At 41.1% G+C, this 27,027-nt stretch overlaps 1 protein-coding gene across 1 annotated transcript in view; it reads right to left on the bottom strand.

Annotated features, from left to right (window-relative positions):
• Positions 1–27,027, bottom strand: part of ASNS (asparagine synthetase (glutamine-hydrolyzing)) — a 161,570-nt gene that overhangs the window by 124,793 nt on the left and 9,750 nt on the right. The window contains exon 3 of the mRNA XM_069211730.1: positions 3,611–3,848. Within this exon, the coding sequence (XP_069067831.1) occupies positions 3,611–3,848 (238 nt within the window). The remainder of the gene's footprint in view (positions 1–3,610; positions 3,849–27,027) is intronic.

Below are 27,027 nucleotides of genomic sequence, written 5' to 3'. Positions count from 1 at the left end.
CTTTGTGAGAGGTAGGCCATGCAGTAGTGAAATATGAATTTAACAGTTTTTCTATACCAGGACATGTAAAACTTAAAAGTACATGACCTACTTTTTAAGTACATTGCACCCTGCACCCCCCCCCCCCCCGGGCTGTCCAGGGCCCACTATAGGGGTGACTTATATGTACTAATAAGGAAGGTTTGGGCCTGCCAAAAATATTTACTATGCCAGGTGGAAATGGCAGTTTAAAACTGCCCACATAGGATGCCATGGCAGGCCTTAGACTGTGCTACTTAAGTGGGTGGCACAATCAGTGTTGTAGGTCCACTAGTAGCATTTAATTTACAGTCCATGGGTACATGTAGTACCACTTTATTAGGGACTTTTAAATTATAAATTGCAAAGCAAATTAAATGTCAACTGTGTATAAGCCGATGTTGCCATGTTTAAGAGGGAGAGCACAAGCTGTTTAGCACATTTTAGCAATGGTAAAGTGGGCAGACTCCTAAGCCTTGCAAAAATGAACTCAGCAAAAATGGAAGGGGAAGGCAAATCATTTGGGTGAAGGCCACCCTAAGGCTGACAGGTCTAACAAATGTCCTAATATTTCTGCCAGAGATCAGGCAGGACACCAACTGCTCCCACAGATCCTTTGTTGTTTCCTAAAAGCCACAACTTTCAGGTGAGCTGGGAAAATCTAATTGCTGGCACTTATGGGTTAAACCAGTCTCTGGACAGCCCAGGCATCAGACCCAGGTGAGCAACTTTATTTCTTTAAATCTTTGGGTCATTTTCACCAAAACTCAATATTCAGCAATGAATTGGATTTTTGATAAATATTACACTAAGTCACAGAGAAGACACTGCACTTACCAAGCAGCCAGGCAACATGTAACAGCATGGCTGTGTGCCCACATGGCCTGCACAGTGCTTCCATGGAAATGAGTTTTAAGAATGTAGATTTTATATAGCGCGGCTTATCACCTGTGAGGGTCTCAAGACGCTGTCCATGGGCACAGGGAGATTAAGGGGGTTATTCCAACTTTGGAGGAAGTGGTAATCCGTCCCAAAAGTGACGGTAAAGTGACGAATATACCACCAGCCGTATTACGAGTCCATTATATCCTATGGAACTCGTAATACGGCTGGTGGTAAATCCGTCACATTTGGGACAGATTACCACCTCCTCCAAAGTTGGAATAACCCCCTAAGTGATTTGCCCAGAATCACAGGATGTAGCGCCGTCGCGGAGGATCAAACACCGATCTCTAGCTCTCGAGGCGGTTGCTGACCGCTGCGCTATAATGGTGCTCCACAGCTGACAGGGAGCGTTGGATGAGAAGGGCATAGGTCAAACAGTGGAGTTTTGCACTTGGCAAAAGATGTAAACTTTCAGAGTAGTAAGCGGTTGCCACGAGTCAGTGAAAAGGGGCATAGTCAAGCGTTATGAATTGCTCCTTCCAAGTCAGCGCTCCGATCGGAGAATTCTGGCTGAGGTCTGCGGTTCCCACTTTAAGATGAAGTTTAGTATTTTCCTGTGATGTCAGTTTGAATTATACATAAAGGAGGCATTAACAGGTGAAGGATACAATGTAATACATGTTACTTTATGTTGTATGTCATATCATCGACCATTCTATACTACTTTTGTCCCTGATTTTTGTTCTTTTGCAGTTGAATTTTCTTTTTGGTTTTCTTGTGGATCACTTGCTTGGCTCTTTCCTCTTTCCTGATTTCAGGGAGTGATTAGTGTCTGACGCATCTGCTTCTGAATTACTCTTCACCTTTAATCAGGAACTGGCAGATTGTCATGAAGGGCGGGAGGAGTCGCCCTATCTTATGGCAATCTAGAAGGAAAATTTACATACAGTCTGAAATATCTCTGTGGCCTTATCTAAATGTCAGGCAGCTAATTATTTACCATGTTCAGTGGTCACAGAAATTGCACTAGGGTATGTTTAGTAGCCTCTTGGTGCCAGTACATATGGCCAGAAAATAGCAGAACAAAGTGAAAGACATGCACTTCCCTACAACATCTTTTTTCTGGAAGTTGGCTAGATAAATACATTCTCTAACACCTATTTTTACAATAACAGTGCTCAAACATTTTAGATTCTCCATCCCTGTAAAAAAACAGAATTTGCAAAGTGTACAGCAGTGAAATGCCTTACAACTAGTTTACAACTAGTTTCAATACCACAGAAAAGGTTTACACCAACAGAGAATTGTGTCTTGTCAATAAAAGTTATGATCTTGATATAGGACTTTGGGTTGCAATTAAAGAAATCTCAAACTTGTATTTTCAATCTCCAGGCAGGCAAATCTGAATAGTCTTGCACATGATATGTCTGGATAAAATACATGAGCCTCATTTATACAATTCTGGGTCTAATTTGGGTATCTAAGTACCTTTCGTTTTATTATGTTTATGTTTCAGATATCTAGGTCTTAGAGTAAGAGCACAGCAAAAAGTAGGTCCTTTCACATACTTCTTTCTTTATAGATGATGAAAATACTTCCCTGTTTAGCATTACACTTTGTATTACATCTCACATTTCTATCATGAGATTGGGAAATTTTAGGTTTGGCTTTTAACAGCTCTTGTCTATTTCTACTCCTTCCTTTCCCACATATTGCCTATAAATAAAGATATTTATGGCCTCTGAGTAGGAATGGTTTAATTCAAAATTTTCTTTTAAAATCCAATCATCCATGTTACCTTACTTTCTCCTAGTTCTTAGATATTATCTTCCCTTGTTTTTAAAGGTTGGTTATCAGGAAGCCCTGGGTGCACATCTAAAATACGATTTACAGTCAACCCATTACAGTGTAAATGACTAAGCACTATGTTACTTTCTACAAATATGTCAGCATCAAAGAATTGCTCAGAATCTGAACTGTATTGTAGAGACAGTTGTTTGTTGTATAAGTTGAATAACAAAATGTGTGATAATCTTTTAACATACCCCTGGCCACTTTTCAGAGTACTGCAAATTACTAACTTTTGTGTTAGTCAAAAAAGATAGATTAAACAGTGTCAGGAAGTATGTTATTACTTATTTTTGGTATGACAGTTGACTTCTTGTCTCTGCTAATGAAAGCGATGTTCACTTATAAATTCTAGATCGAACACTGTAAATCAAGTTATCAAATAAATCAACCTAACACACTTCCTCCACACTCATATAGAAACATCTTTCCACATAAAAAACAATGGCCAGCAGTTATTTTAAGAAATTGATTTAACTGAAAACATTATATTAGGTTGAATCAAAGCATTACAACCTTTTCTCTTCATTGGGCATGTGGGGGAGACACTTTTCCACTTCATTTGCTAATGGAACATTGTTACCTTGAGAATTCCACGTGAGCTAAACCAATCATGTGATCGAAAGAACACAAAGGGCACATGTATGAAAACATGTATACGAGCCACAAGGAAACAAGACTGTCCTGGTACATATGCAGTAATATTTTCTGTAGAACACAGTTTTTTTTTTTTTTTAAAGGCATCGTTTAAAACATTTTGTAGGAGAGATGCATATTATTGTGAGAATGATTTTGCATTATAAAAAGACCTCAAAAGATTTTCAAGCTTTAGAAAATTTGGTTAACGAGGGTTTGTTACCTTTAGCTTCAGAGCAAACAGCCAAGAATCCATCATCCGTAAGAGCTTTGAAAAGTGGCCTGACTCCATAGGTGTCTCTTCCTAAAAAGATCTTTCTGTTTGCTGTGTCCAAAAGAATGAATGCAAATACACCATCAAGCATGGAGGCTGTTTGATCGATTCCACCTTTATTGTAAAGATGAAGGATCACCTCACCATCTACTAAGGTTTGGTAGTCAAATCCAAATTCCTCCTGCAGCTGCAGAGAAAATTGTCAAAATATGCAAAGTTATTATTTTAAAACAGTAAGACATTTTGCAAATATATCACACAGAAAGATCAGAATGGGAGTACATGCTTTTATATTGAAGATTTACACTAAGGCAAGTTGTATGGTCTTGTTTCCAGTTGCATGTGTTATAGCTTGGTGCCTCTGGTTAAAACATATTGCAGTACAGTTTCCTCCTGACCTTTTTTCATGCTACTACTAAGTGTCATTCTGATCCCAGTACAGAAGCCATGAAAGTTACTCCTCAACTGGGTGTTTATCACCCTCAAAGTCATCGTGGGACCTGTATAGAGCCCTGGACTTTTATGTGATAACCTAAAGCGCTATGAATCTTGTAGTCCCATTTTACTTCCATTGAAAAAGTTTGGCTAACAAACCTGAGAATATTGAAGGCACATACCTTCTATCATAGTTGTTTCACTGTACGTCCCTAGAACTGTCTGGTGCTATATACTCCTGGGTTTGTACTTACCACTCATAGACTCCTGCACCACAGTCACTGTTCTGTTTTCTGCACTGTTGGAAATTTGGTCTCTAGTTGGCAGAGGTGTGCACACTGTCCAAGTAGGGACCGCAATCCTAGTCAGGGTAAGTCAGATACACAACCTAAATTAACCTGTGCTCACCCTCTGGTAGCTTGGCACAGAGCAGTCAGGCTTAACTTAAGAGGCACTGTATAAAGTATCTGTAAAACACTTAATTTACAGTAACACAGTGACAGACACACCAGTTTGGAAACATAGACAATACTCATCTGAGTAAAACAAGACCAAAATGACAAAAATCCAATAAGTAGAAGTTGAGATATGGATTTTCAAAGATTAAATGTGAAAACAGTGCATGCTTAGAAGTCACTAGCAGTCAAAGGGTTACTTAAGGTCATAATGGACCAGTACAAATCCAAAGTTCAGGCCAACCGCGATGGAGGGTAGGCTAGCTAAAGAACCCATGCAGGGTCCGTGGAAATAGTACCTTTGATAGAGCAAAGCGTTGCGGGCATGATGCATCGGTTTTTGCAGAAATCAGATCCAGAACCCACTTCTGAGTCCCAGGACTGGAGGGGTCACCCCTGGCAAGGGTGGAACTCACAGATGGCAGAGTCACGCAGCACCAGGAGAGTTGCAAGCAGTCTAAAATGTTCCTGAGACTGTGGAGAACGAGGGCAAGTCAACAAGCCCTTGGGAGTATATTGGGATCAAGGATGTAGAGAACAGGTTCAGTTCTTCTCACTGCAGAAAAGAAGCAGCAGGTCAACACAGCAAAGCAAGCAACAAAGTGGCTGTCCCTCCTACAGCACAGCACAGCACACAGCAGTGCAGTTGCAGAGTGGGAGTCCCTCATTGCAGCACAGCAGTCCTTCTTCCTGGCAATATGTCCTTGGATGCAGTAGAGTTCTGATTTGCTGGGGTTTGGGGCCCACTACTTATACCAAATTGTGCCTCTGAAGTAGGGGAGACTTCAAAGGAGGCTTTTGAAGATCACAAGCTCCCTGCCTTCCCTTCCCTGGCTTCAGACACTCTGCAGGGGGTTATGAAGTTCTTTGTGTGAGGAGAGACATAGCTCTATTCTGGTGTAAGTGCCAGCTCCTCCCACCCATCTAGCCAGGAAGGCCCATTAGCCTGGTGACGGGCCATGAGGACACAAATGTCACCAGAACCTCCCTTTGTGAGTGACTGTCTAAAGGGAATGCGCAAAGCCCATCTGTGAACAACCCAGACGTGTAATCCGAGATAGGCATAGGCACTGAATTGTTAAAGTAAGAAAGTGCCAACTTTCCAAAAGTGGAATTTTCACACTTACAATTTAAAATCCGACTTCACCATGTTGTGATTTTAAATTGTGAGTCCAAAGACACCAAACGTGAAGGGGTTACCTCTCCACATTTGGAAATTACACTTATAAAATGTAATAGGTTAATTCCATTATTCATCTATGGGACAGGTAGGCCTTGCAGCAGTGAAAAGCAAATGTAAGAGTTTTTCACTACCCTGATATGTTAAACTTAAACGTACATGTCCAACTTTTTTAAATACACTGCACCCTGCTCTTGGGGCTAACTAGGGCCTAATTTATGGGTGACTTCCATGTAATAAAAAGGAAGGTTTGGGCCTAGCAAGTGGGTACACATGCCAGTTTGAAATGGCTGTTTGAAACTACACACACAGGCTCTGCAGTGGCAGGCCTAAGACATGTTTGTAAGGCTACTGTAGTAGGTGGTACAATCAGTGCTGCAGGCCCATTAGTAGCATTTAATTCACAAGCCCTGGCCACATATGGTGCACTTTACTAGGGACGTAGAAGCAAATTAAACATGCCAATTGTGGAGAACCCAATGTTACCATGTTTAGAGTACAAATCACCTGCACTTTAGCACTGGTCCGCAGTGGTAAAGTGCCCAGAATCCTAAATGCCAGCAAACATGAAGTCAGAAAACAAGAAGTCAGAGGGCAAAATGTTAAGGGATACCACGCCAAGGATGCCAGATCTAACATGCATTATACTATACAGGTCCTGTCTGGAACACTGGCTAGAAATATTCAGGCACAGATTAACAGTTTCCCTCTAAAGACATTTTTTTCTTGTAGCCCTAAGCACCTGTTGAAGAGAACTGTAATTTTCAATCCACACATTTGTGACTGTCATTCATCCTTGATGCTCCAGTCTTGCAATGATAGGAAGTAAGCTGCATGTACTCCCCTTCTTTAGTGATTTGGTATTTAAAATTGGAATAGCCTCTGTTATTTGGGACCAGTCTCTGACAACCTACCTCTATGGACCTACCTATAAGAGGCTGAAATCTGCATAGCCAAGGGCCCTGAAGAGAAATATAAAAAACTTAAACCCTAGCCCTGAAGAGAAATATAAAATACTTCAACCCTAAACACAGAAGGGTGCGGGTTTTGTCAAAGGTTTAAAAGTATAGTAGGTGAGCCAGAGATTGACTTGTCCTATTATAAAAGTAGCCGAAGAAGAGAGCTGAGTAGGGAGAGACAGAGTGATCTCTCTTGAACTCACAAACCAAATGGAGCTCTAAATTATGGACTTTCTGATCGGGCCACATCTAATGTGACAGATGACCTGTTTGTTATGCCTGAGGATGAGTTCATAAGGTTAGCTGAGATACATAATCGGATTTTACAATTCTGAAACACATGCATAAAGTAACATCAAGTGAAGTATCATCTCTGTTTGGGATGGGGATACAAATGTGACAAGGTATTACTATGTCACGAGTATTGCTTTGTTTTGAGTCTTTTGTGTCTCTAATTCACTTGCAACACAATCTGAGAGAAATAAGTTGAGCAGGAATAAATGTTCCACATTACATCATGTAAATCTACCGCATAGAACAGCAGGCTTGTGGTCACTTCATTTACAGTGTCATTCAACTACATATGCAACATTACATTGATGCTCATTACACTGTCAAGACACTTTTTTTATTTTCTTTAACCACTAGCAGCCACCACTACATTGACCCTACCTTCCTACCTTGACCCCTATACTTCTTTTATTAAAAAATTGAGGGCCCTATTGTTTTCATTTTTCTATGCAACACAGCAAAACACCTTGCTGCGCAGAGCTGCGTGAAAGGGGGAGTGCCGGATGTGCTATATCTATCAAGATAGGGCGTATTCCTGCTCTCTCCTTCCGCTGGCATACTTTTAGCTTCCTACAACCAATGCATACACTTTGCATCATGGTGAAAGGATGCCTGCTTTGCAGGCACAATTGGTTTTGTGCACAAAAATAATCCTCTGAGAATGTTTCCTCTTATTACATGTGCTCCAGAATGCAGCACACACAGAAAGAGTTAAAAACAGGAGGAGCAAAAAAAAATATTTCTCCTCGTTATGCCTCCCTTGAAAAAGGGTATCATTTTGACACATTCCCAGGTCTACCACTCATGATAAACTGGGAATGCACCAAAATCCATGGGTGGATGCGTGGGAACACCCACCCTCCACCCATGGAACATCTCCCTGGGGCATAGTAATGCAAGGCAGTGACTTGCGCTGGCCTGCTTTACTCAAGATTTACCAAGCACTGCAGGGCGTGGCTTGGTAAATCTCATCTAGGTTTTGCGTTGCCCTTACATTACCTTGGGTGCTGCAAGGCCGACACAAAACTTTGCTAAATATGCCACTACTAAATAATTCAGGATTACTTTCTTTGTTGTCATAACCATTTTTAATCCAAATTAAAGTAGACTTATTGTAATTATTATCCTACAGCTAACAATAATACTTATCCTAAGAACAATTATTCAATAACATTTCCTTATTCAATATTTTGTATTTAATTTTACTAAACTTGCAACCCTAAACCCGACCATCAGTTTACTAGAATACATTTGTTTCTAGTTTGTTTTTAAACTAATACTACCTTTTAACCATTATGAATTATTTCTTATTTAATTCAATTTATTTGTCCTTAACCTTATGCTAACGCTCAGAATAGCGTTTACAGTAACACAGTGACAGACACACCAGTTTAGAAACATAGACAATACTCATCTGAGTAAAACAAGACCAAAATGACAAAAATCCAATAAATAGAAGTTGAGATATGGATTTTAATTTAATTTATTTGTCCTTAACCTTATGCTAACGCTAAGAATAGCGTTTACAGTAACACAGTGACAGACACACCAGTTTAGAAACATAGACAATACTCATCTGAGTAAAACAAGACCAAAATGACAAAAATCCAATAAGTAGAAGTTGAGATATGGATTTTCAAAGATTAAATGGGAAAACAGTGCATGCTTAGAAGTCACTAGCAGTCAAAGGGTTACTTAAGGTCATAATGGACCAGTGCAAATCCAAAGTTGTTATGCATGTTAATTTCAAATTTGAATGAAGCCGAATACTAACCCAAACTCTTACTTTGTTTTGATTTAAATTACTATAATTCACATACTAACTCAAAATTAGATTTTGCTTTTATTCAACTTACCATGATTAATTAAGTAACCTTAACCCTTCCGTTAGACTAACCCTAATTCATAATGTGAGAAGCTGCCTCTTTTTGCAAGGCCACTAAACACCGATTAGAGCACTGCTATCCATGCCCAAGTGCATGTCCTTTAACTCCTTCAAACATTACAGATTTGGGTAAGCCCAGTAAGGCCATGAAAATAGCATGAAAAGTTAAATGTCACCTGTAGATGTCTTGCTATCCACTAGGCTGACAAAGAAAACATGGATCCAAGACCACCTATTTATCCCGACTGCAGCAGTTTTTAAACCTGCAAGCAAACCTATCAAAATAAGCCTTTTTGACAGGAAAGATCCCACCTTTTCAAAATTAATAAGCCACCCCTAAGTAACCCATACCACCCACAATGTAGGATGCATAATATTTAACAGTGGAACATGCAAGCATGTTTTACACATGCCCACATTCACTAGCATCCAAAAACTATTTTCACTGTACAAGGCTTCAGCTGCTCCTATAAGAAAAACTAAAGTTCAGATAAAATAACAACTCTGCTATTCTTCATTTGGAATAAGTTACAAGAATAATTCAACCATTATTGCTAATATTTTTATTAAAATCCAATTTACTGGTGAAGTCAGCACTGGCCTGCCAGCAGCTGGCCTGGTGGTGCTTTTTATTAATGAGATGTGAAAACTGCTCCCAGAGTAGAAACAATGGCGTAGGCCTTTTGGCAGGAAGACCTGGGTGTAAGGTACCTGGCTCCTTTCAGCTCAGGAAGCATGGTTGGGGACAGTTCAGAATCTTTATTAACTAGAACAGGACAAGAGTTAGACCTGAGTAAACGCAGACCTAGGTAACAGAAGCATTTGTTCCCTAGGTCATGTGTAACCAGACTGGCATCAGCCTAGTGGAAGGGGGGGTGATCCCAGAACCATCTAGAAAAACTGCATGCCATACAGAGGCATGTATTCCTCTTTCCTACTAAAAGTTTCTTCACAGACTACCACATGAGGGGACGGTTCTATCAAAGTTCCACATCTACTAAACAACTCCAGTTGTGGTCTCATTGCAAAACTCAGTATGGCACAGATGTATCAAAAATAAAAAATAAAAATATTGACACTATGGCTTTCATAAGCATACATCAAATGAATTATCTAATTTCTCGTCTTTGCCACATATTCACAAAAGTGAGATTCAGCAGTAAATGTGTTAGAGAATTAATCCAATATTTGGGACACTCAAACAATGAGATCATCACATTGCCAATTATCTGCCAAAAAAGAAGGCTCTTGAAATATAGCGGTTGAGTAAGAAAATCTATTACCTTAATAAATACTCAATCAAAAAATGCTAAACAATATCAATATCATTTCCGAAATGGCAAGGCGAGCAATGCCACTGCCCACTATCTCCTCATCCTCTCATAAATAAAGATAATATCAACTCATCAAAATGGCAATTCAACATGTATAAGGAGAATCAGAGCTTGCCACAAACTCCCAAACCCTATTTTCCCTTTGATAAATTAATATGTTTATTGGAAACTGAATAGAGAATCTTTGCAAAAATCAAAACACAATTCAGTTTATGTCCCTGTTTCAAGGACGAAGGATACCATTAAATTTCTATATAGACAGATGTGAGTAAATGTACATAAAATTCTCTTTCCACTGTGCTCTATGTGTAATTTTTTTTTATTGGCGAACTTTTCCAATACATCCGATTATACAAATTCTAGCCACCACGTTTCCTCTTGTCAATTTTAACACTGGCTTCCTCAAGGCTAAACAGTATTCACATATTGTATTAAATCTCAGTGGGATAATGAAACAAGTGACTTCTCGGCTCGTGCTTGACTACTCAAGCATGCTAGCTTTAAGAGCCCCTTTCAGATGGTCACTGGACTCAACAATGGGGTTTGAGGTCTTTTATGCTGGCTGTCCCAGGGTCTGATCTACTATAGGTCCTGAGCAACTGGAACAAGTATCCCTTCAGCACTTGACTTACAGTAGTACTGTGGGTTCAGCAGTCCAAGGCTTCTCAGAAGGGAGGTAGATGCAGCGGATGAACACAGGCTCAAAACTTAAAATATGTTCAGTATCAGCAATAAATGATTGTCTCATCAAATACTTACTTTTATGAAAAAAGGAGTATTTTTATACCAACCAAAAGTAAAATACAGCATACACAAGTAATACACATATTCCACCTGAGATCAGTACTCTACTGTTAGATACTCAGGCCACAGAAACCCACTTCCTTTTGTTGATGGTTATTCCCCATTCACAATAGGTGACATTCAAGGTTTGGCTTCAACAGAAGTCTGAGACTTAGGAGTCGTACTCTGACTCTTCTACAGTCAAAGATGTTCTAGCCCCCATGGTGCAACGAGGCAGAACATGTTCACCTGGCTCTATGATCTGTCGTACCTGCTAACACTGGAGTAACTTAACTGGAGTCCCTAAGAGCGTTCCACCCTCAAATGTTGCATAGGTATGCAGAGGCTGCCAGTACTAAGTAGCACTCTAGGCTTTGCAGGGGTAACAGCTGGTCATCTAAGACACTTCTTCCAATGATGCAGTAAGTTCCTCTAATTTCTCACATGAAGGAGGATTGCTTAGGTACTGATGCTTCAGTCAGGGCATTGAGCACTCCTAGATCACCATGGTGGCCTTCCCTACTGGCATTAGTGAAACAAAGTGACAATCGTTGCTCTTCACAGTGGCTACCTGTCTGGCATCCAGGGTCCCCATCTTGCCCCACCCCCACATGGGCTACAGCCCAGTCGACACAACAGTAAGGCACTCTCCACAGCAGCCCCTCTGGCATATGTTTGGCCGATTTTACCACATACATCGGCTATGGCCTGATTGGCACAGCAGTAATGCACTTTTCATGACAACCCCCTCTGGCATACAGAGTCACCAACTTTACTCTGCACACGGGATACAGCCCTATTGGCACTGCAGTAAGGCACTCTTCACGGCAGCCCCCTTTGGCATACAAGTTCACTGACTTAAACCTGCTCACCGGTGATGGGCCAATCAGTGCAACACCAACTAACTTAACGGCAGCTCCCCTCTGCCATCCAAAGTTTCCAACTTGAGACTGTACATGGGCTATGGCCCAATGGGTGCAGCAGCTGCCTCCTCACACCTCATAATGGGGATCCGCTAGCCAAAGATCCCCCACTGGACCTCACTTCCTCCAAGCGCTCTTTTCTGCCTCACAGAGCACACTTGTCTTGGCAAGCAGACAGGCACTGGAGCTCCAAGCTTCAGGGAAGGTGGTCTTGGCCTTCCCTGAGTGATGTCCCCTCACCCAGCTGGGAGACTGGCAGACATTAGTCCCCAGTCCTTCTCACAGGTCGAAGTCTTGCACAGCATCTCCTTTTCGACAAACAGCTCAACTGGCTGCTTGGCAGTTGACAATTTTGGGGGCCTGAAGCTCCCATTGTTATTGTCCATTTCCAAACTTACAAATGAAATGTAATTTGGTGTCTGAGTAATTGAAGTTTGTTCTGGGTGGTCTGCTTCTCAGAGAAGTTTCCACTCCCCATTCCTACCCTTCCTCAAGAAATCAGTCTGTAACAGCAGAAGCGACTCCATAGCTAAGGCCAGGGAGTGACTAGAGGTTCACACTTGGATATCAACCTCAGTGATATGTGCATCAAAGGGCTATCAAAGGCCCCCAGCCCTACTTTTTATTATTCTCTTACTAGCCCCATCTCCTACCTAAGATGTGTCCGGGTTCCTTTCCAGTGAATACACTCAGAATCAAGTTTGTCCTTTAGAGTGTACTGAAGAGCCTGGCTCTTCCTTCCTCCAGTGTGTGTCCTACACAGCTCTTAGGAATTCAGCAATCCACAAATCTGTCTGGGGGAACCATGCTCCTACATTCATCCCCTACGACTTTCAAAATGGAACCCAAAGTCTTCCATATATTGTACCACTCAGGTGCACACATACACCCAGCACACAAATGCAACCACATGTGTGCTGCACAGCGCTACATACAAACTTGATGTTGATGAGTTAAGCACACAGCTGCAGAACTTTACATGAGTGGGCCTGTGGGCCTCACTCCAGTGACATAGGCAAAAAAGCCTGTTCACTCCTACTGATCACTGCACTGTATGCTACCACCACCTCTCTCGTGCTACTTAACTTCTGGTACAGTAAGTACCCTTTCACCACCATGAGAACGGCACATTGGCCGCCCCTTTCGGTCCAACAAAACTGCAAAACCTGAGAACAGTTGATGTAATTGCACATATGCATAATCCGTGTTGACCCATCATTAAACAAAATCAGCACCAGGGATCTGGATATTGTTGCAGCTGGGGCACTCAGGGCAAGGGTGTATGTCAGTCACAAGGTGAGGGACTTTTCCATCCCATTACTATCCCCTAGCCAGATAGAAGTTATTCAGCAAATTAGTGAGCTTGCACTAGTGTCTGGATTCTGTGGTTCCAGCATTAAAAGAAATAATTGTCATAAGGATTATTGTTTGCCCTTAATTTTCAAAGGCCCTGAAGAACTGGCCTGACACCAGATCTTTCAAAAGAATGGCTTTATTGAAAGAGGTATTATTTTACTATGTGCTAAATACCATCATGTCCGACCAACAGAGAGGCCTTTACTGGCAGGGGTGCTGTAGGTTAGGTTTTCCCTAAGCAGAAAATGACTGCAATACAATTTTTAAAAAATGATGGCTTAGGGTAGGCTTTTAGAATTCACTCTAAGGAAAGCTTGATGTGTCCTTTGAACCTTTTATTATAAATTGAATGTCTGCAATGGATCTTAACAGACACCAGTGTGAGGGTTACATTTGCAAACTTCATGTGCTACAGTTCATGTCTGAGCTCTCATTGACAGGTCAAGAAGAAACCTTATGGCATCAATTTTGCACATTTTGCACCATTTATGCTTAGTTAACCTGAGACCTTTCTTTCTGTGGAAAAATTTACCACCTCCACCAACTCAACTAAAAGGCAGACTCATCGCTAATTGTGTCTCCTCTGTAGTTAGCGCTGTTTCATAAAGTAAGCAGTGCCAAGTCGAGTCAAGGTTTGAATGAAATATTGGAGATATATAATAGTTTGGAGTAATTCAAAATAGCGCTGTCTACAGGTTCTGACAATACTGATTTCACTATTATTGGAAAAAGTCGGTATTCAGGGGCCCATTGTATTAATTTATTCAGACATGAATATGCAAGAAGGGTGGGGAAGTTAGGGATCACCTGACCTCCATCCTTATGCTGCTGCCATCTTCCTCTGCCTGGTTTCCCACTAAGACCTGACGTCTGATGACGCAGAAAAAGAAGGACCAACATATATTCATATATCATATAACCAAAATTGTATAATGCAGTGTGATTTTAGTAAAGAAAATAATGAACGAGGGAAATTGTGCCCTCGGGGTAGTTCGCCATTATTATAAACAAGCTTGATTAATCATGAAGAATTGAAAATTGTAGTAATCCGTCATAATTGCAAATGTGTTTTATGATTTTCTTGATTGAAACTGTTTTATGGTTAGCTTAAATTTAGTAGAGGCTTTGGCCTAGTCGCCTGGTCTCAAATTCAACTGCGTGGTTTTCACTTGCACTAACAAAATATATTATTTCATTTAAAGGTTGTATTTTTCCAGTAGAAATTACTAATACACTTATCTCAAGGTTTCGTGCTAGGATGGTTGCATCCCTTTTGATGCAAGGTCAGCTCCTGCAGGTGCGGACAATAAAAGTACTGATACCAAAATATTTGGCAAACCTTGTTGCAACTTGTGTTCCAAGGCTCCATGGACAATATATGCATAAATGAGTACTAGGAGAAAGACACTATTCATTGGTCAAATTGAAGCCACCCTATGAACCCTCCAATGGAAGACCCTGAAGGATTTGGAATGTTTCTTACTTAAACCCACCGGACAAAGAGAAGTCAGCCATTTTTCCTTGATGCCATCTTTGAAGCCAAATGCCAGACGTCATCTTGGTCGACATCTTGATGCTCTTTTCTCTATTCCAGAGAAAGAGACTTTAAGAATTCTCACCCTAGAGACTTTAACTTTAATTTGCCCCGTCTTGCCCATGCAGTAACTTTGCCCCATTCTCCTTGCTGCTGCAAGGAAACTTGCCCTTAACTCTGCCCCTTTGAAATCTGCCCCATGCTGATCGAACCGGTACCTGAAGGACGAAGACTTTCTTGAATGCTGATTATATTTGGTAATTATGAAAGGATAATTGTATTATGCATTGTGTTTTCCTTCTTAGGTACCAACTGCTATATTGACAGGGCCCAAGCTAGAAGTTTTCCAAATTTGTGTTGACTAAATTCATTTTGCATGAAGCCCCACATGCCAATGCTAATTAGAGGTTAGTCGAGGTATTCACTTGACGCACCATGTTGAATTGAAATCTTGTTATGCTGACCGATGTATGCAATTAGTCAAATTCAATTACTCATATTAGTGATTTGCATTGCCGTAACCGAGTGTATTATAATTCAGATTTTGCGTAGATTGCGTTTCTTCTGCCGCTATGGACAGCTAGTAATGTTCGTATACATATATCATTTGATTTTGAGACTCATATATATTGTTTTAGCTTTGTTAATATAGGGAAATAAACTCATTATCTTTTAATAAACTGGTGTGGTTATTCATGACTGAAAGGTCATGTTGCGTTGAAATACCAACTGTTATTGATTCCTAATGTGTTATTCTGATCTAGAAATAGAGTATTGGGTACCGATTACAATAGTTATTGATTATTGATTTAAGTGATGTGACTATTCTAGGATGAGGAGAGCCCAACTCGGCTAAAAGTTTCACCGACCTCCAACGTGTCCAGGTACAGATAATTTATAAGGGCTGGACGCGTTATCAGTAGATGGTAGCAGAGATTGATGGTTACGTCCTTTGGGACCCCATCCGAACAATAGACGGAGGCAAGTTAGAATTTTCTTTGATAAAACAAGTTGGAGAGATGATGATGCCCTAAATTCCCAATGACTTTCCCGGAATCTCGGAGCTTGCGAATGGAAGAAATGGAGGTGTGAGAATGTTTTTGGCGTTTCTAGTGACGGTATGAGAGAAGTTAGGGTTTCGCGCTTGCACAGCTTATTGCCGCAGATTAATTGAGAAGTTTGTGAGGATTTTAGGGGGTTACGAACTCCAATTAAAAGATTTTAGGGGAGTGTTACTCCAAAGTGTGAGAGTAGGGAAGTCGTCGAACTTCACATGTGTGTAGCGCTTTGTGCAGGAAAAATTGTCCGACGTGGTTGTTGATGTTGAGACGGGCCCTGCGAGGTTAAGAGACTCCGGAGTATGTTGAAAAGTGTATGAGACACTTGATTGATGTTGTAATCTGTTCGGTTTAATAGGTTGATCGGGCGTGGTCAACGAGTCAGTATGAATATTGAGGAATGAAAGAAAATATTCGACTTTGAGATTTGACGAATTCTAAGGTGCACTAGAATAGTTCATTGATCAGTTGAGAGTAAAATTTGCGGGTCAAATTTTGCTTGCGAAAGTGGGAAACCGAGAAAGATGGAATAACTGCCGAGGCTATTGAAAAATCCCTAAGGTTTCTGAAGCGATTGTATTACCCTTCCTGTAGTAAACCGACAGATTTGTTTCCTTTTTTTGGTTAGTGCTCGCGATATATTGCGGAAATTAGTTTTGAATGAAGCTGAATGAATGATGACAAGCCGCAGGACTTTGTCAGCCGCAGTGTGTGAGTGTGACGTCAATAGGAGCCCCGCTGGGATAGGTTGGTTGGTGAGCAGGGTCGCGCACGGATTGTACGCGGTCCGTGAAGCGCAATTGGTGGGGAAAGGCAAGCGAAGAGTATTCCGGGAATTAAAGTCACTTATTGATTACATATTTTAGAAAAATAAAAGACGGAAAGATTACATTTTTCAAAGCATTTAAGAGTGCCTTGAGGGGAGATGTATATATAAAAGCAAATGTAGGAGAAGAAACACCGCCTGAGGGTACACCAGCTTACATCGTGATTGAAGAAAAGGGTGTCACACCATGTCTTTGGTTAAAGTTATGGTGCAAATTAACAGAGAAGCATGGAAGTGTAGCGTTCCCTATCCATGGGTTGTTTAATCTAAGGGTTTTGGAGAATCTAAGATTCGCGCTATACGACATGAAAGTACCTCCGAGACCAGCACAGTTTGAGGCATTAGCAATTTGGGAGCTAATAGCTAGAAACCAACAGCAAAAGAAATTTGAGACAAGAATAAGAAAAGTAGAAAAGACACTAGCGGATGCTAGATGGGATAGCACACAAAAGGTTTGGAGATCAGACGTATTGCAGGGAATTAAATTGTTTCCAGGAATCACTGATGAAGCAGAGACGGAAGGAAGAAAAGCTACCTATAAAACAAACAGGAGTCAGTCCAGAGGTAGAGAAAACAACAGAAATTCGAAAAGATCAGACGAGTCAGACGATGAGGAGTTCATTATACAATTGCTAAATGATCGCCCGCCACCATATGTGGAAAGTGAAAAAGGCTCAAGCATTAGTGCTGCCCCTCCAGAACCAATACAAGGTAATGTGACACCGAATTTGAGAATATCACAGAGGCAGAGCAGTTCCGATATGCCCTTTGCACCACAAATACCACAAATTCAGAGAATATATCCTGACGTGCCTAAATTGAATCCTGTCGATAACTGTCAGCCGCAGGTTCAAAGGCGCTGCTGTGATGAGCATAATCTGGGAATTACTTCTGATTTAATGGCGCAGGGAGGACAGAATTATCAAAGACCGGCATTGATTCAAGCCGAATCAACACAAATTTTGATGCCCCAAAAGCAGGTACAAGAAGTGCCGAGGTACACCCGAGTAACAGAGAGTCAGTAAGGAATGCCAGCAATGATGAACCATAACGTGGGGATTAACATGCCACAGAATTCGGGGGACAGACAGAATCCAGAGGCAATATCTCTGCCTATCACTGTAGGTCCACCAGTACCATTGTATATACAAGCAAAGCCGAATGTATGCGACCAAGGGGTAATGACACAAAATGAGACAGGGAGAAGATGCATAGAAAACACTCCAGAAACGACTCCGGTAGGATCACTGCCAAATGGATCTGGGTCTTTGTCAGAATTTAGCCCAATTCCATTTGTGCTCCGTCAACTGTGGTAAGGTCAAATCCACCACTAATAGTACCGCTAACTTCAAAAACTGAAGTGTTACAGCAACCATCAGTAGCAGTTGATGTAAGTGCTACACTGATGGGACTGAACGCACAACAGCTAACACAATGGTTCAACAGCCTGAACTCCCCACAGAGTACACCCAGCGGGAAGGGAGAAGAATACCTGAATAAAATAAGATTGGGCATGGAAGCAGATGAACTAGTAGAGGGAACGATGGGTCTGAACAGATTAGAATCATACACAGAAGAAGAGCTGAGATACATGTGCCCTAGGATTACAAGAGAAGTGAGCAACATACATAAGAAGTTACAAGAAATTGCAGACAGAAACGAGATCGATATAGGTAAGACTAAACACTTGAGCAGAAGTTACAGGCTAGACTTTGAGACAAAAGATTTTGAACACATGAGATCTGCAGGGATGAAAACACACCTTAAGGAGATACTGCAGAGCGCGCAGGTCTGGAGATGCTTAGACAAGTGGGAAAGTAGATGAGTTAAGAAAAAGGACAAAAAGAAAGAAAGTACCCCAGATCGGAATGAAAAGGCACAACAGAATGACGACCTGATAACCATGTTGCCAATGAGAGAAACAGCAGGGGGAAAACTTGTACATGTACCGTGGCACAGGTGCGATATTCAATCCTTTACGGATGATTTCCCTAAATTAAGAGAGAAACCGATTGAATGTTATCAACAAACAGATAGATTTGTGAAACTCGCAAAATGTCTTTGGGAAGACCTAAACACCTTATTCAAAATTGTGGTTCTGGCAGATTTGTGGGAAGATTGTAAGAGGGCTGTAGGTTGGCCGACAAGTGAACCAGAAAGAGATAGGGACACAGGTGCACCAACGCCAACGGTAATGAGTTTATACCATAAGGTGATTGAGCACTTGAAAACAAAAGTTGCGTCGAAAAATGTTGATTGGCAGAGGATTGACAGAACAGCACAAAAAGTTAGAGTCGATACATGCATACTATGAGAGATTGTTGAAAGCGTTTAAAAATTACAGTGGCACGGAAACGATTGAGGATAAGGACATGCTCCATTTTGTGTTCAGATTTGTGGAAGGGTTGAGACCCGAGATCAGTCAGATGATTAAGATGCATTTGATTTGTTGGCAGTCAAAATCGATCGATGAAGTGTTGAACTATGCAAAATACTGCAGTGATGAGATTGAGACAAAGCAGAAAAGGCTGAAAGAAAAGGTGATGGTGATGCAGCTCAGAGCAGCTCAGACAGGTTTGCAAGGTTTACAAGGTTTTCAACAGCAGCTGCCGCAGCAGCAACAGCAGGGAAATGCTATGTTTCAGCCACAAATGAGAGGCAGAGGCCAAGGAGGTTTTGTGAATAATGGTCCTGATTTAAGTACTGTTATAATTCCAAATGGTATACAAGCAATGAAGAAGGTGATGCCATGTCACACGTGCGGAATCGTCGGGCATTGGAAACGGGAGTGCCCAATGATGGTGCAGGAGGGTGTAGGTCAGCAAAACAATGATGTCAATGCATTTCAGAATATGAGAGGACCGAAATTGATGGGTCCAAATCCAAATTTTCAAAATAATATGAATCAGATGCAGGGTTTACAACCCATACAACCGCAGCAGGTGCAAATGCCCTGTGCACAAATGGCACAGTTGCAGCCAATGCAACAGCAGTTTCCTATGGTACCTAATCAGCAAATGCAAATACCCTTAGCACCAATGAATCAGCAACAAGTAATGTTTCCTCAACAGGTCGCGGGTCAAGGGATGAATCAAAATGACACAATACACCAATTCCCGTTACACAGTGAAAATGGAATAAATGATGCGTGGGAGAGTGAAAGTTCAGATGAGGAGGGAAATTGTATGCTTGCAGCATCCTTGGAAGTTGATCAAAAGGGACCGTATGTGCAAGGAAGAGTTATGGGTCACAGCCTTTCATTCTTGGTTGACACCGGAGCTACACGCTCTACAGTCAGAAGCATCAAAGTACCAAATTTGCCACTTTCAGGGAGAACAGTTCAAGTAGTGGGAGTAACAAATAGGTACCTGGCAAACCCAATCACAGACCCAGTGCAAGTCAGAATCGGTAACTATCAAGGGTCACATAAATTTGTGGTGTGTGACTCAAGCCTGATATCGCTATTAGGGAGAGATTTATTGTGTAAATTGGGATGCTCGATTATGTGTTCAAATGATGGAATCAAAATTCAGACAAACAGTGATGAGGAAGAAGAGGACAGTTTAAGAGGAGACGAAGTGGAAACTGTTGATGAAGAGTATCCCCTGATTACTCTTTATCCAATGCTCACTGAAGTAAATATTCCTGCTGAGTTACAGGAAACAGTTGGAAAGGAAGTGTGGGATATGACAGGGAAAGAAGTAGGATTGGTCAAAGGAGTAGAACCAGTAAAAGTGACTGTAAAACCCAATGTAAATTTTCCCCAGACCCCACAATACCATATGGCACAAGACACCCTCATGAAAGTCGCCCAACTCATTGACGAGTTTGTGAAACAGGGAGTACTGAAAGAAGTGCTGAGTAGTCCATGTAATTCACCAATCATGGGACTAATAAAACCGAGTGGAAAGGTCCGGATTGTTCAGGATTTGAGGAAAATAAATGACATAATAGTCAAATGTTGTCCTGTGGTACCAAATCCAGCTGTGATAATGTTCCAAGTTCCCTGTGATGCTGAGTGGTTCTCAGTCATCGACTTGTCACAAGCATTCTTTTCTGTGCCTCTTCATGAGGACAGCCAATTTCTCTTTTGTTTCAAATTCCTAGACAGAGTCTACAGTTGGTGTCGAATTCCTCAAGGGTTTTCAGAGTCACCATCAATTTTCAATCAGATTCTAAAGAAAGATTTGGAATCATTGGAATTACCATTTGAATCAACCTTGGTACAGTACATTGACGATTTGCTGATCGCATCCAAGACAGAAAGTGACTGTACAGGCGATACCATTGCCCTATTGAACAATTTGGGAAGGAACGGACACAAAGTGTCCCTTTCAAAATTACAGTTCTGCCAGAAGAAAGTGAAATACTTGGGTCACCAAATAGAGAAAGGGTCAAGAAGAATTATGAAAGAGAGAATAACAAGTGTACTTCAAATGAGTCCACCGAAGACGAGAAGAGAGGTGAGAAGGTTTTTGGGAATGGTGAGCTACTGTCGCCAATGGATTCCCAATTTCTCAACTCTAGCCAAACCTTTGTTGAAACTGACCCAGAAAGATGCGCTGGATGAAATAGTGTTGAAAAGAAATGAGATGGATGCTTTTATTGAATTAAAGGAATGCATGTGCAGGGCTCCAGCTTTAGGTATGCCTGATTACACAAAGCCTTTTACATTGTTTTGTCATGAACGTGATGCATGTTCGTTGTCTGTCTTGACTCAAGCCCATGGTGGCGTAAACAGACCAGTAGCATATTTTTCAGCTACTTTGGATCCGGTCGCAGCAGCACTGCCAGGGTGCTTGCGTGCCGTAGCAGCAGTTGGTATCAGCCTAAATCAGAGTGAAGGAATAGTGATGGGACATCCTTTAACAGTCATGGTCCCTCACTCAGTTGAGATACTTTTGACACGTTCCCGAACACAGCACATGACCGGTGCTAGGCTTACAAGGTACGAGACAATGATTTTGGTTTCACCTAATGTGCAGCTGAAAAGGTGCACTACGTTGAATCCAGCAACATTGTTTCCCAGTGAAAATGTCGAAATTGAGAACGCTGAAGACATCGAGCACGACTGTCTTCAGGTGACTGAATTTTCTACAAAACCAAGACCTGATATCAAAGACACCCGACTGGAAGAAAACAATCAAGTTATTTTTGTTGATGGTTCATGTTTAAGAGATGCATTAGGAATATTGAAAGCAGGATATGCTGTATGTACAATAACAGGTGTTCTGGAAGCATCTTGGCTTCAAGGAGTTTACTCTGCACAAGTAGCAGAACTGGTAGCACTTACTAGGGCTTGTCAACTTTCCGCATTAATGAAAGTCACCATTTGCACTGACAGTCAGTACGGATTTGGAATAGTGCATGACTTTGGACAGTTGTGGTCACAAAGAGGCTTCATGACCTCTTCAGGATCATTAGTGAAAAATGGTGAAAGAATAAGAGAATTGTTACATGCCATCCAGTTACCAGGAGAAGTAGCAGTGGTAAAATGCAGTGCACACTCGAAATCACAAGACTATGTTTCTCGCAAGGTTTTGCGCATTGAACTGTATTTTGCTCAGAGATGAATGGAACTTGATAAATGAGCCAGAACTTGAACCAAGTGAAGCTTTTGCTCTAAAGGTTGTAGATACAATCGATGAATTGAAGTCCCTACAGAACGATGTTAGTGAAGATGAGAAACTCTCATGGAGCAAATTACAATGCGTAAAGAAACCAGATGATTTGTGGGTTTCAAGTGAAGGGAGATTGGTTCTACCAAACAGTCTTTTGACGCAGTTGGCCAGACTGTATCATGGACAAGCCCATCTTGGAAGGGATGCCATGGTTAGGCTATTCAAAATTGATTGGTTTAATCCCAAATTCCGTCAAGTTGCTAAGGCAGTTTGCCATCGTTGCGTCATTTGCCAACAAATGAACGCAGGGAAGGGAACAGTAGTAAATTTGGGCCATATTGGAGGAGCGGGAGGTCCATTCAGCAGGATGCAAATGGATTTTATTGAAATGCCTGTGCATGGAGGCTTGAAGTATGTGTTGGTGATTGTGTGCATTTTTAGTCACTGGATTGAAGCATACCCCACGCGTAGAAATGACAGCCTTACAGTTGCAAAACTACTCTTGAGAGAACTAATACCAGGTGGCGGATTACCGATCTCCTTAGAATCAGATAGGGGAAGTCACTTCAATAACGAAGTAATAAAATTACTGTGTGCAGCACTGAACATTGAGCAAAAATTGCATTGTAGCTACCTCCCTGAAGCATCAGGACTAGTGGAGCAAATGAATGGCACATTGAAGTCAAGGATGGCGAAAATATGTGCATCAACAAACTTAAAATGGCCTGACGCATTGCCCTTGGTGTTAATGTCAATGAGAAACACCCCTGATAGGAAAACTGGACTGTCCCCACACAAGATCCTCATGGGCAGAGCCATGAGACTTCCAGCAGTTCCTGCAAATGCTCTTTTGAATATTACAGATAATATGGTGTTGGACTACTGCAAAGGTCTAGCTGATGTGGTGCGCTCTTTTTCTCACCACGTGGAGGCAACCACCTTGCCACCGATCCAAGGTCCAGGACACACCCTGAAAGCAGGTGACTGGGTCGTGATAAAGAAGCACGTGAGGAAGTTGTGTTTGGAACCCCGTTGGAAAGGACCTTTCCAAGTGATTCTGACAACTACCACCGCTGTGAAGTGTGCGGGAGTTCCCAACTGGATTCACGCCTGTCACATGAAAAGGGTGACGTGCCCCACAGAAGAGGAAGTTGAAGCGCTGAAATCACCGGCGAGTGACAAGGGAGTACCAGGCACCGAGACAGGTCAAAGAGAACCAGGGGGCGAACAAGCAGAAATAGAGGAAGGGGAGATATTTTCTGAGGAAGAAACAACTGACCCATTTGAGGAGGTCGGAGGAGAAACATCAGAAAGTGACAAAGATCCTGAAGGTGACGAAGAGCCTGCGACAGGTGAAGAAGCAGGAGAGCCTGATCAGAGGAGGGTTTTCCCAGAAGCAGATGATACAGTAAAAGAAAAAGAAAAGCTGATTGACCTCCTAGGGGGAGAAGACAGGACAGAGTGAAACTGTTCTACCTCTTCCAGAACCGGTTGCAGGTCCGTCAGGTGAAAACCGTGCGAAACGGAGACAAAGCATATCACCAGTGAAACTAAGGACTAAAGAATTATCAAATGAAGGTGAAGGGCCAAAGTTGAAAGAGAAAAGAAAAGAAGTGTCTGTCGCAATAACAACACCAAGTGGAGAGAAAGACCCGGCCAAGGAAGAAAGTACCAGCGAGAGAGAATCAAAAGGAGATTCAAAATTGAAAAGGAAAAGAATACCGAGCAGAAGATATTCTGGTCCGGAGTGGGCATACATAGCCACTAACGATTGGTCAGACGAATTCCTATCTCTCAGTCTTGAGAACGAAGAAGCAGAACTTCACTTTGGCACTTCAAAAGTGAAATTCCATGAACATTACCGAACAAGACATTAACAACCTGATTGACTTTTTAACCGGCTAAGACATTGCTAACTTGATTGACTTTGAAACCAATTTTGAGACAAAGCTGCTAAACCGATAAGAGACTAAGGGCCAGATGTAGCAAAGGGTTTTACCCATTCTATGTCTATGGGAAAATATGTTAGTACATATGGCCCTAAGCTACTAAAAAGAACCGTGTGAACATTGAACTCGTTCAGCTTTATATATATATATACCTGCAAATCTGATTTGATAAAGTGTCTTCAACTTTCTGATTCTATAGAGATCATGACAGGCTACACTACACAGGGACATAAGATGAAGTGTTGTAAATACGTGTGTATAGGTCTAATAACTGCATGTGTACTAATCATTGTAGGGATAGTTCTTGGAATGCATGGAAAGAATGAGAGAGAGACGAATGATGCTTCTACTTCTAAACCTATTACTGAACTAACCCCTTTGAAGAAACTCGAACAAGACAAAAGACATTTGCATGATAAAAAGGAACTTTCATCCAACGTTTTCTATCGCTTGTTGAGTGAGAATGTTGAGACCATGGATGCGAAAGATTGTTATGTGTGCACACAAATACCTACCTCAGTAGTGGAAGGGGTGACATATCATAGCATGCCTCTTACGTACGGGATTACATGTAGTTTAATAATGACCAGATTTTATGGCCAGGAGTATATTCACTACTTTTATTCCAATCAGGATGTTACATTTGCATATATCCCCATAATCGAGTACCTGAGTAAAGTAGCAAGAGATTATTATATAAAATTGATGAGGGGTTTCTTTGAGTCATTGTCACCTTTTCACACATCTCACGCCCACAGAGAAAACCTTACATGCTTGCTTTCACCGACGGAGATAAGCTTTTTAGATCGCACTGACGATAGGAGAAAAGCGGTGAAGGAGAAATTAGAAAGGGAATTATACAAGAGGACATCTGTAGATAATTATGCTTTTGCCGCGATAAAGACACAAGGGAAAATAGCTTTAGATGCATTACACGTAGGGATGTTCTGTGTACATAGACATAAATCATATTATGACACAATCTTTGTGGGAACGAGTGAATGTAAACATACGTTTTTGTTTCAACCTAAATGGACGTTTATGCTGAATGGACAAGACCCAGTTATTCCAGGGGTATATTATATTTGTGGACTTAACGCCTATTATTGTCTTCCAAAAGGATGGTATGGGAGATGTTATTTGGGAATAGTATTTCCAAAGATTTATCAACTGGACGACTTAACGAATTTTCCAAAGCTGTCTGAATCACATCATGTTCAGAAAAGGGAGACAGCTTCTGGTGTGGTAGGAGATATATTTGGAGCAGTGATTCCTTCAGTAGGAGTCATATTGAATTCAATTAAAATACGAAAGTTGTCTACTATTGTGGATAACATGCTGACAAAATTCTCAGGAGCTATAATCCTGATGGATGCTGAGCTTGCTGCAGAAAGAGCTATGACTCTTCAAAATCGGCTTGCCTTAGACATTCTTTTAGCAAAGGATGGCAGTGTTTGCAAAATGCATGGTACACATCACTGTTGTACTTATATTCCGGACAACAGTGGGCAAATTAGAAAATTGCTTACAAATTTAACTAACGAAAGTGCAGATTTGAAAGAATTGAAAGAACCAGGAGTATGGGAAAAGGTTGGAAAAGGATTTGCTTCTGTGGGAAATTGGCTCAGCAACATTTGGAATGGATTATTACTGAAAATAGTAAAAGGAATATTAATAGTATTAATTTTTTTATTAGGTATTTGGGGAATATGGAAAGCTATTAAAATATTGAAAACAAGAAACAGAAGGAAAAGAGAAGAGAAAGAACAAAATAAAATGGTAGAAATATACAGAGAAAAATCAAAGGGAACCAAAAGTAAGAGTGAATTGACTGAAGTGCCAAATTACTAAAAAACAGAATTTTATGGAATAAATTTTGTGGGAAGGTTTGATGTGATGACATAATTAGTCATCAGAGGAGGGATTGATGATGCAGAAAAAGAAGGACCAACATATATTCATATATCATATAACCAAAATCGTATAATGTAGTGTGATTTTAGTAAAGAAAATAATGACCGAGGGAAATTGTGCCCTCGGGGTAGTTCGCCATTATTATAAACAAGCTTGATTAATCATGAAGAATTGAAAATTGTAGTAATCCGTCATACTTGCAAATGTGTTTTATGATTTTCTTGACTGAAACTGTTTTATGGTTAGCTTAAATTTAGTAGAGGCTTTGGCCTAATCGCCTGGTCTCAAATTCAACTGCGTGGTTTTCACTTGCACTAACCAAATGTATTATTTCATTTAAAAGGTTGTATTTTTCCAGTAGAAATGACTAATACACTTATCTCAAGGTTTCGTGCTAGGATGGTTGCATCCCTTTTGATGCAAGGTCAGCCCCTGCAGGTGCGGACAATAAAAGTACTGATACCGAAATATTTGGCAAACCTTGTTGCAACTTGTGTTCCGAGGCTCCAAGGACAATGTATGCATAAATGAGTACTAGGAGAAAGACACTATTCATTGGTCAAATTGAAGCCACCCTATGAACCCTCCAATGGAAGACCCTGAAGGATTTGGAATGTTTCTTACTTAAACCCACCGCACAAAGAGAAGTCAGCCATTTTTCCTTGATGCCATCTTTGAAGCCAAATGCCAGACGTCATCTTGGACGACATCTTGATGCTCTTTTCTCTATTCCAGAGAAAGAGACTTTAAGAATTCTCACCCTAGAGACTTTAACTTTAATTTGCCCCGTCTTGCCCATGCAGTAACTTTGCCCCATTCTCCTTGCTGCTGCAAGGAAACTTGCCCTTAACTCTGCCCCTTTG

Source organism: Pleurodeles waltl, chromosome 10 (genome assembly GCF_031143425.1).
Source record: "Pleurodeles waltl isolate 20211129_DDA chromosome 10, aPleWal1.hap1.20221129, whole genome shotgun sequence".
Lineage (NCBI taxonomy): Eukaryota > Metazoa > Chordata > Amphibia > Caudata > Salamandridae > Pleurodeles > Pleurodeles waltl.
Note: the sequence above shows the minus strand (reverse complement) of the source record. Positions and strands in the feature narration are given on the sequence as shown.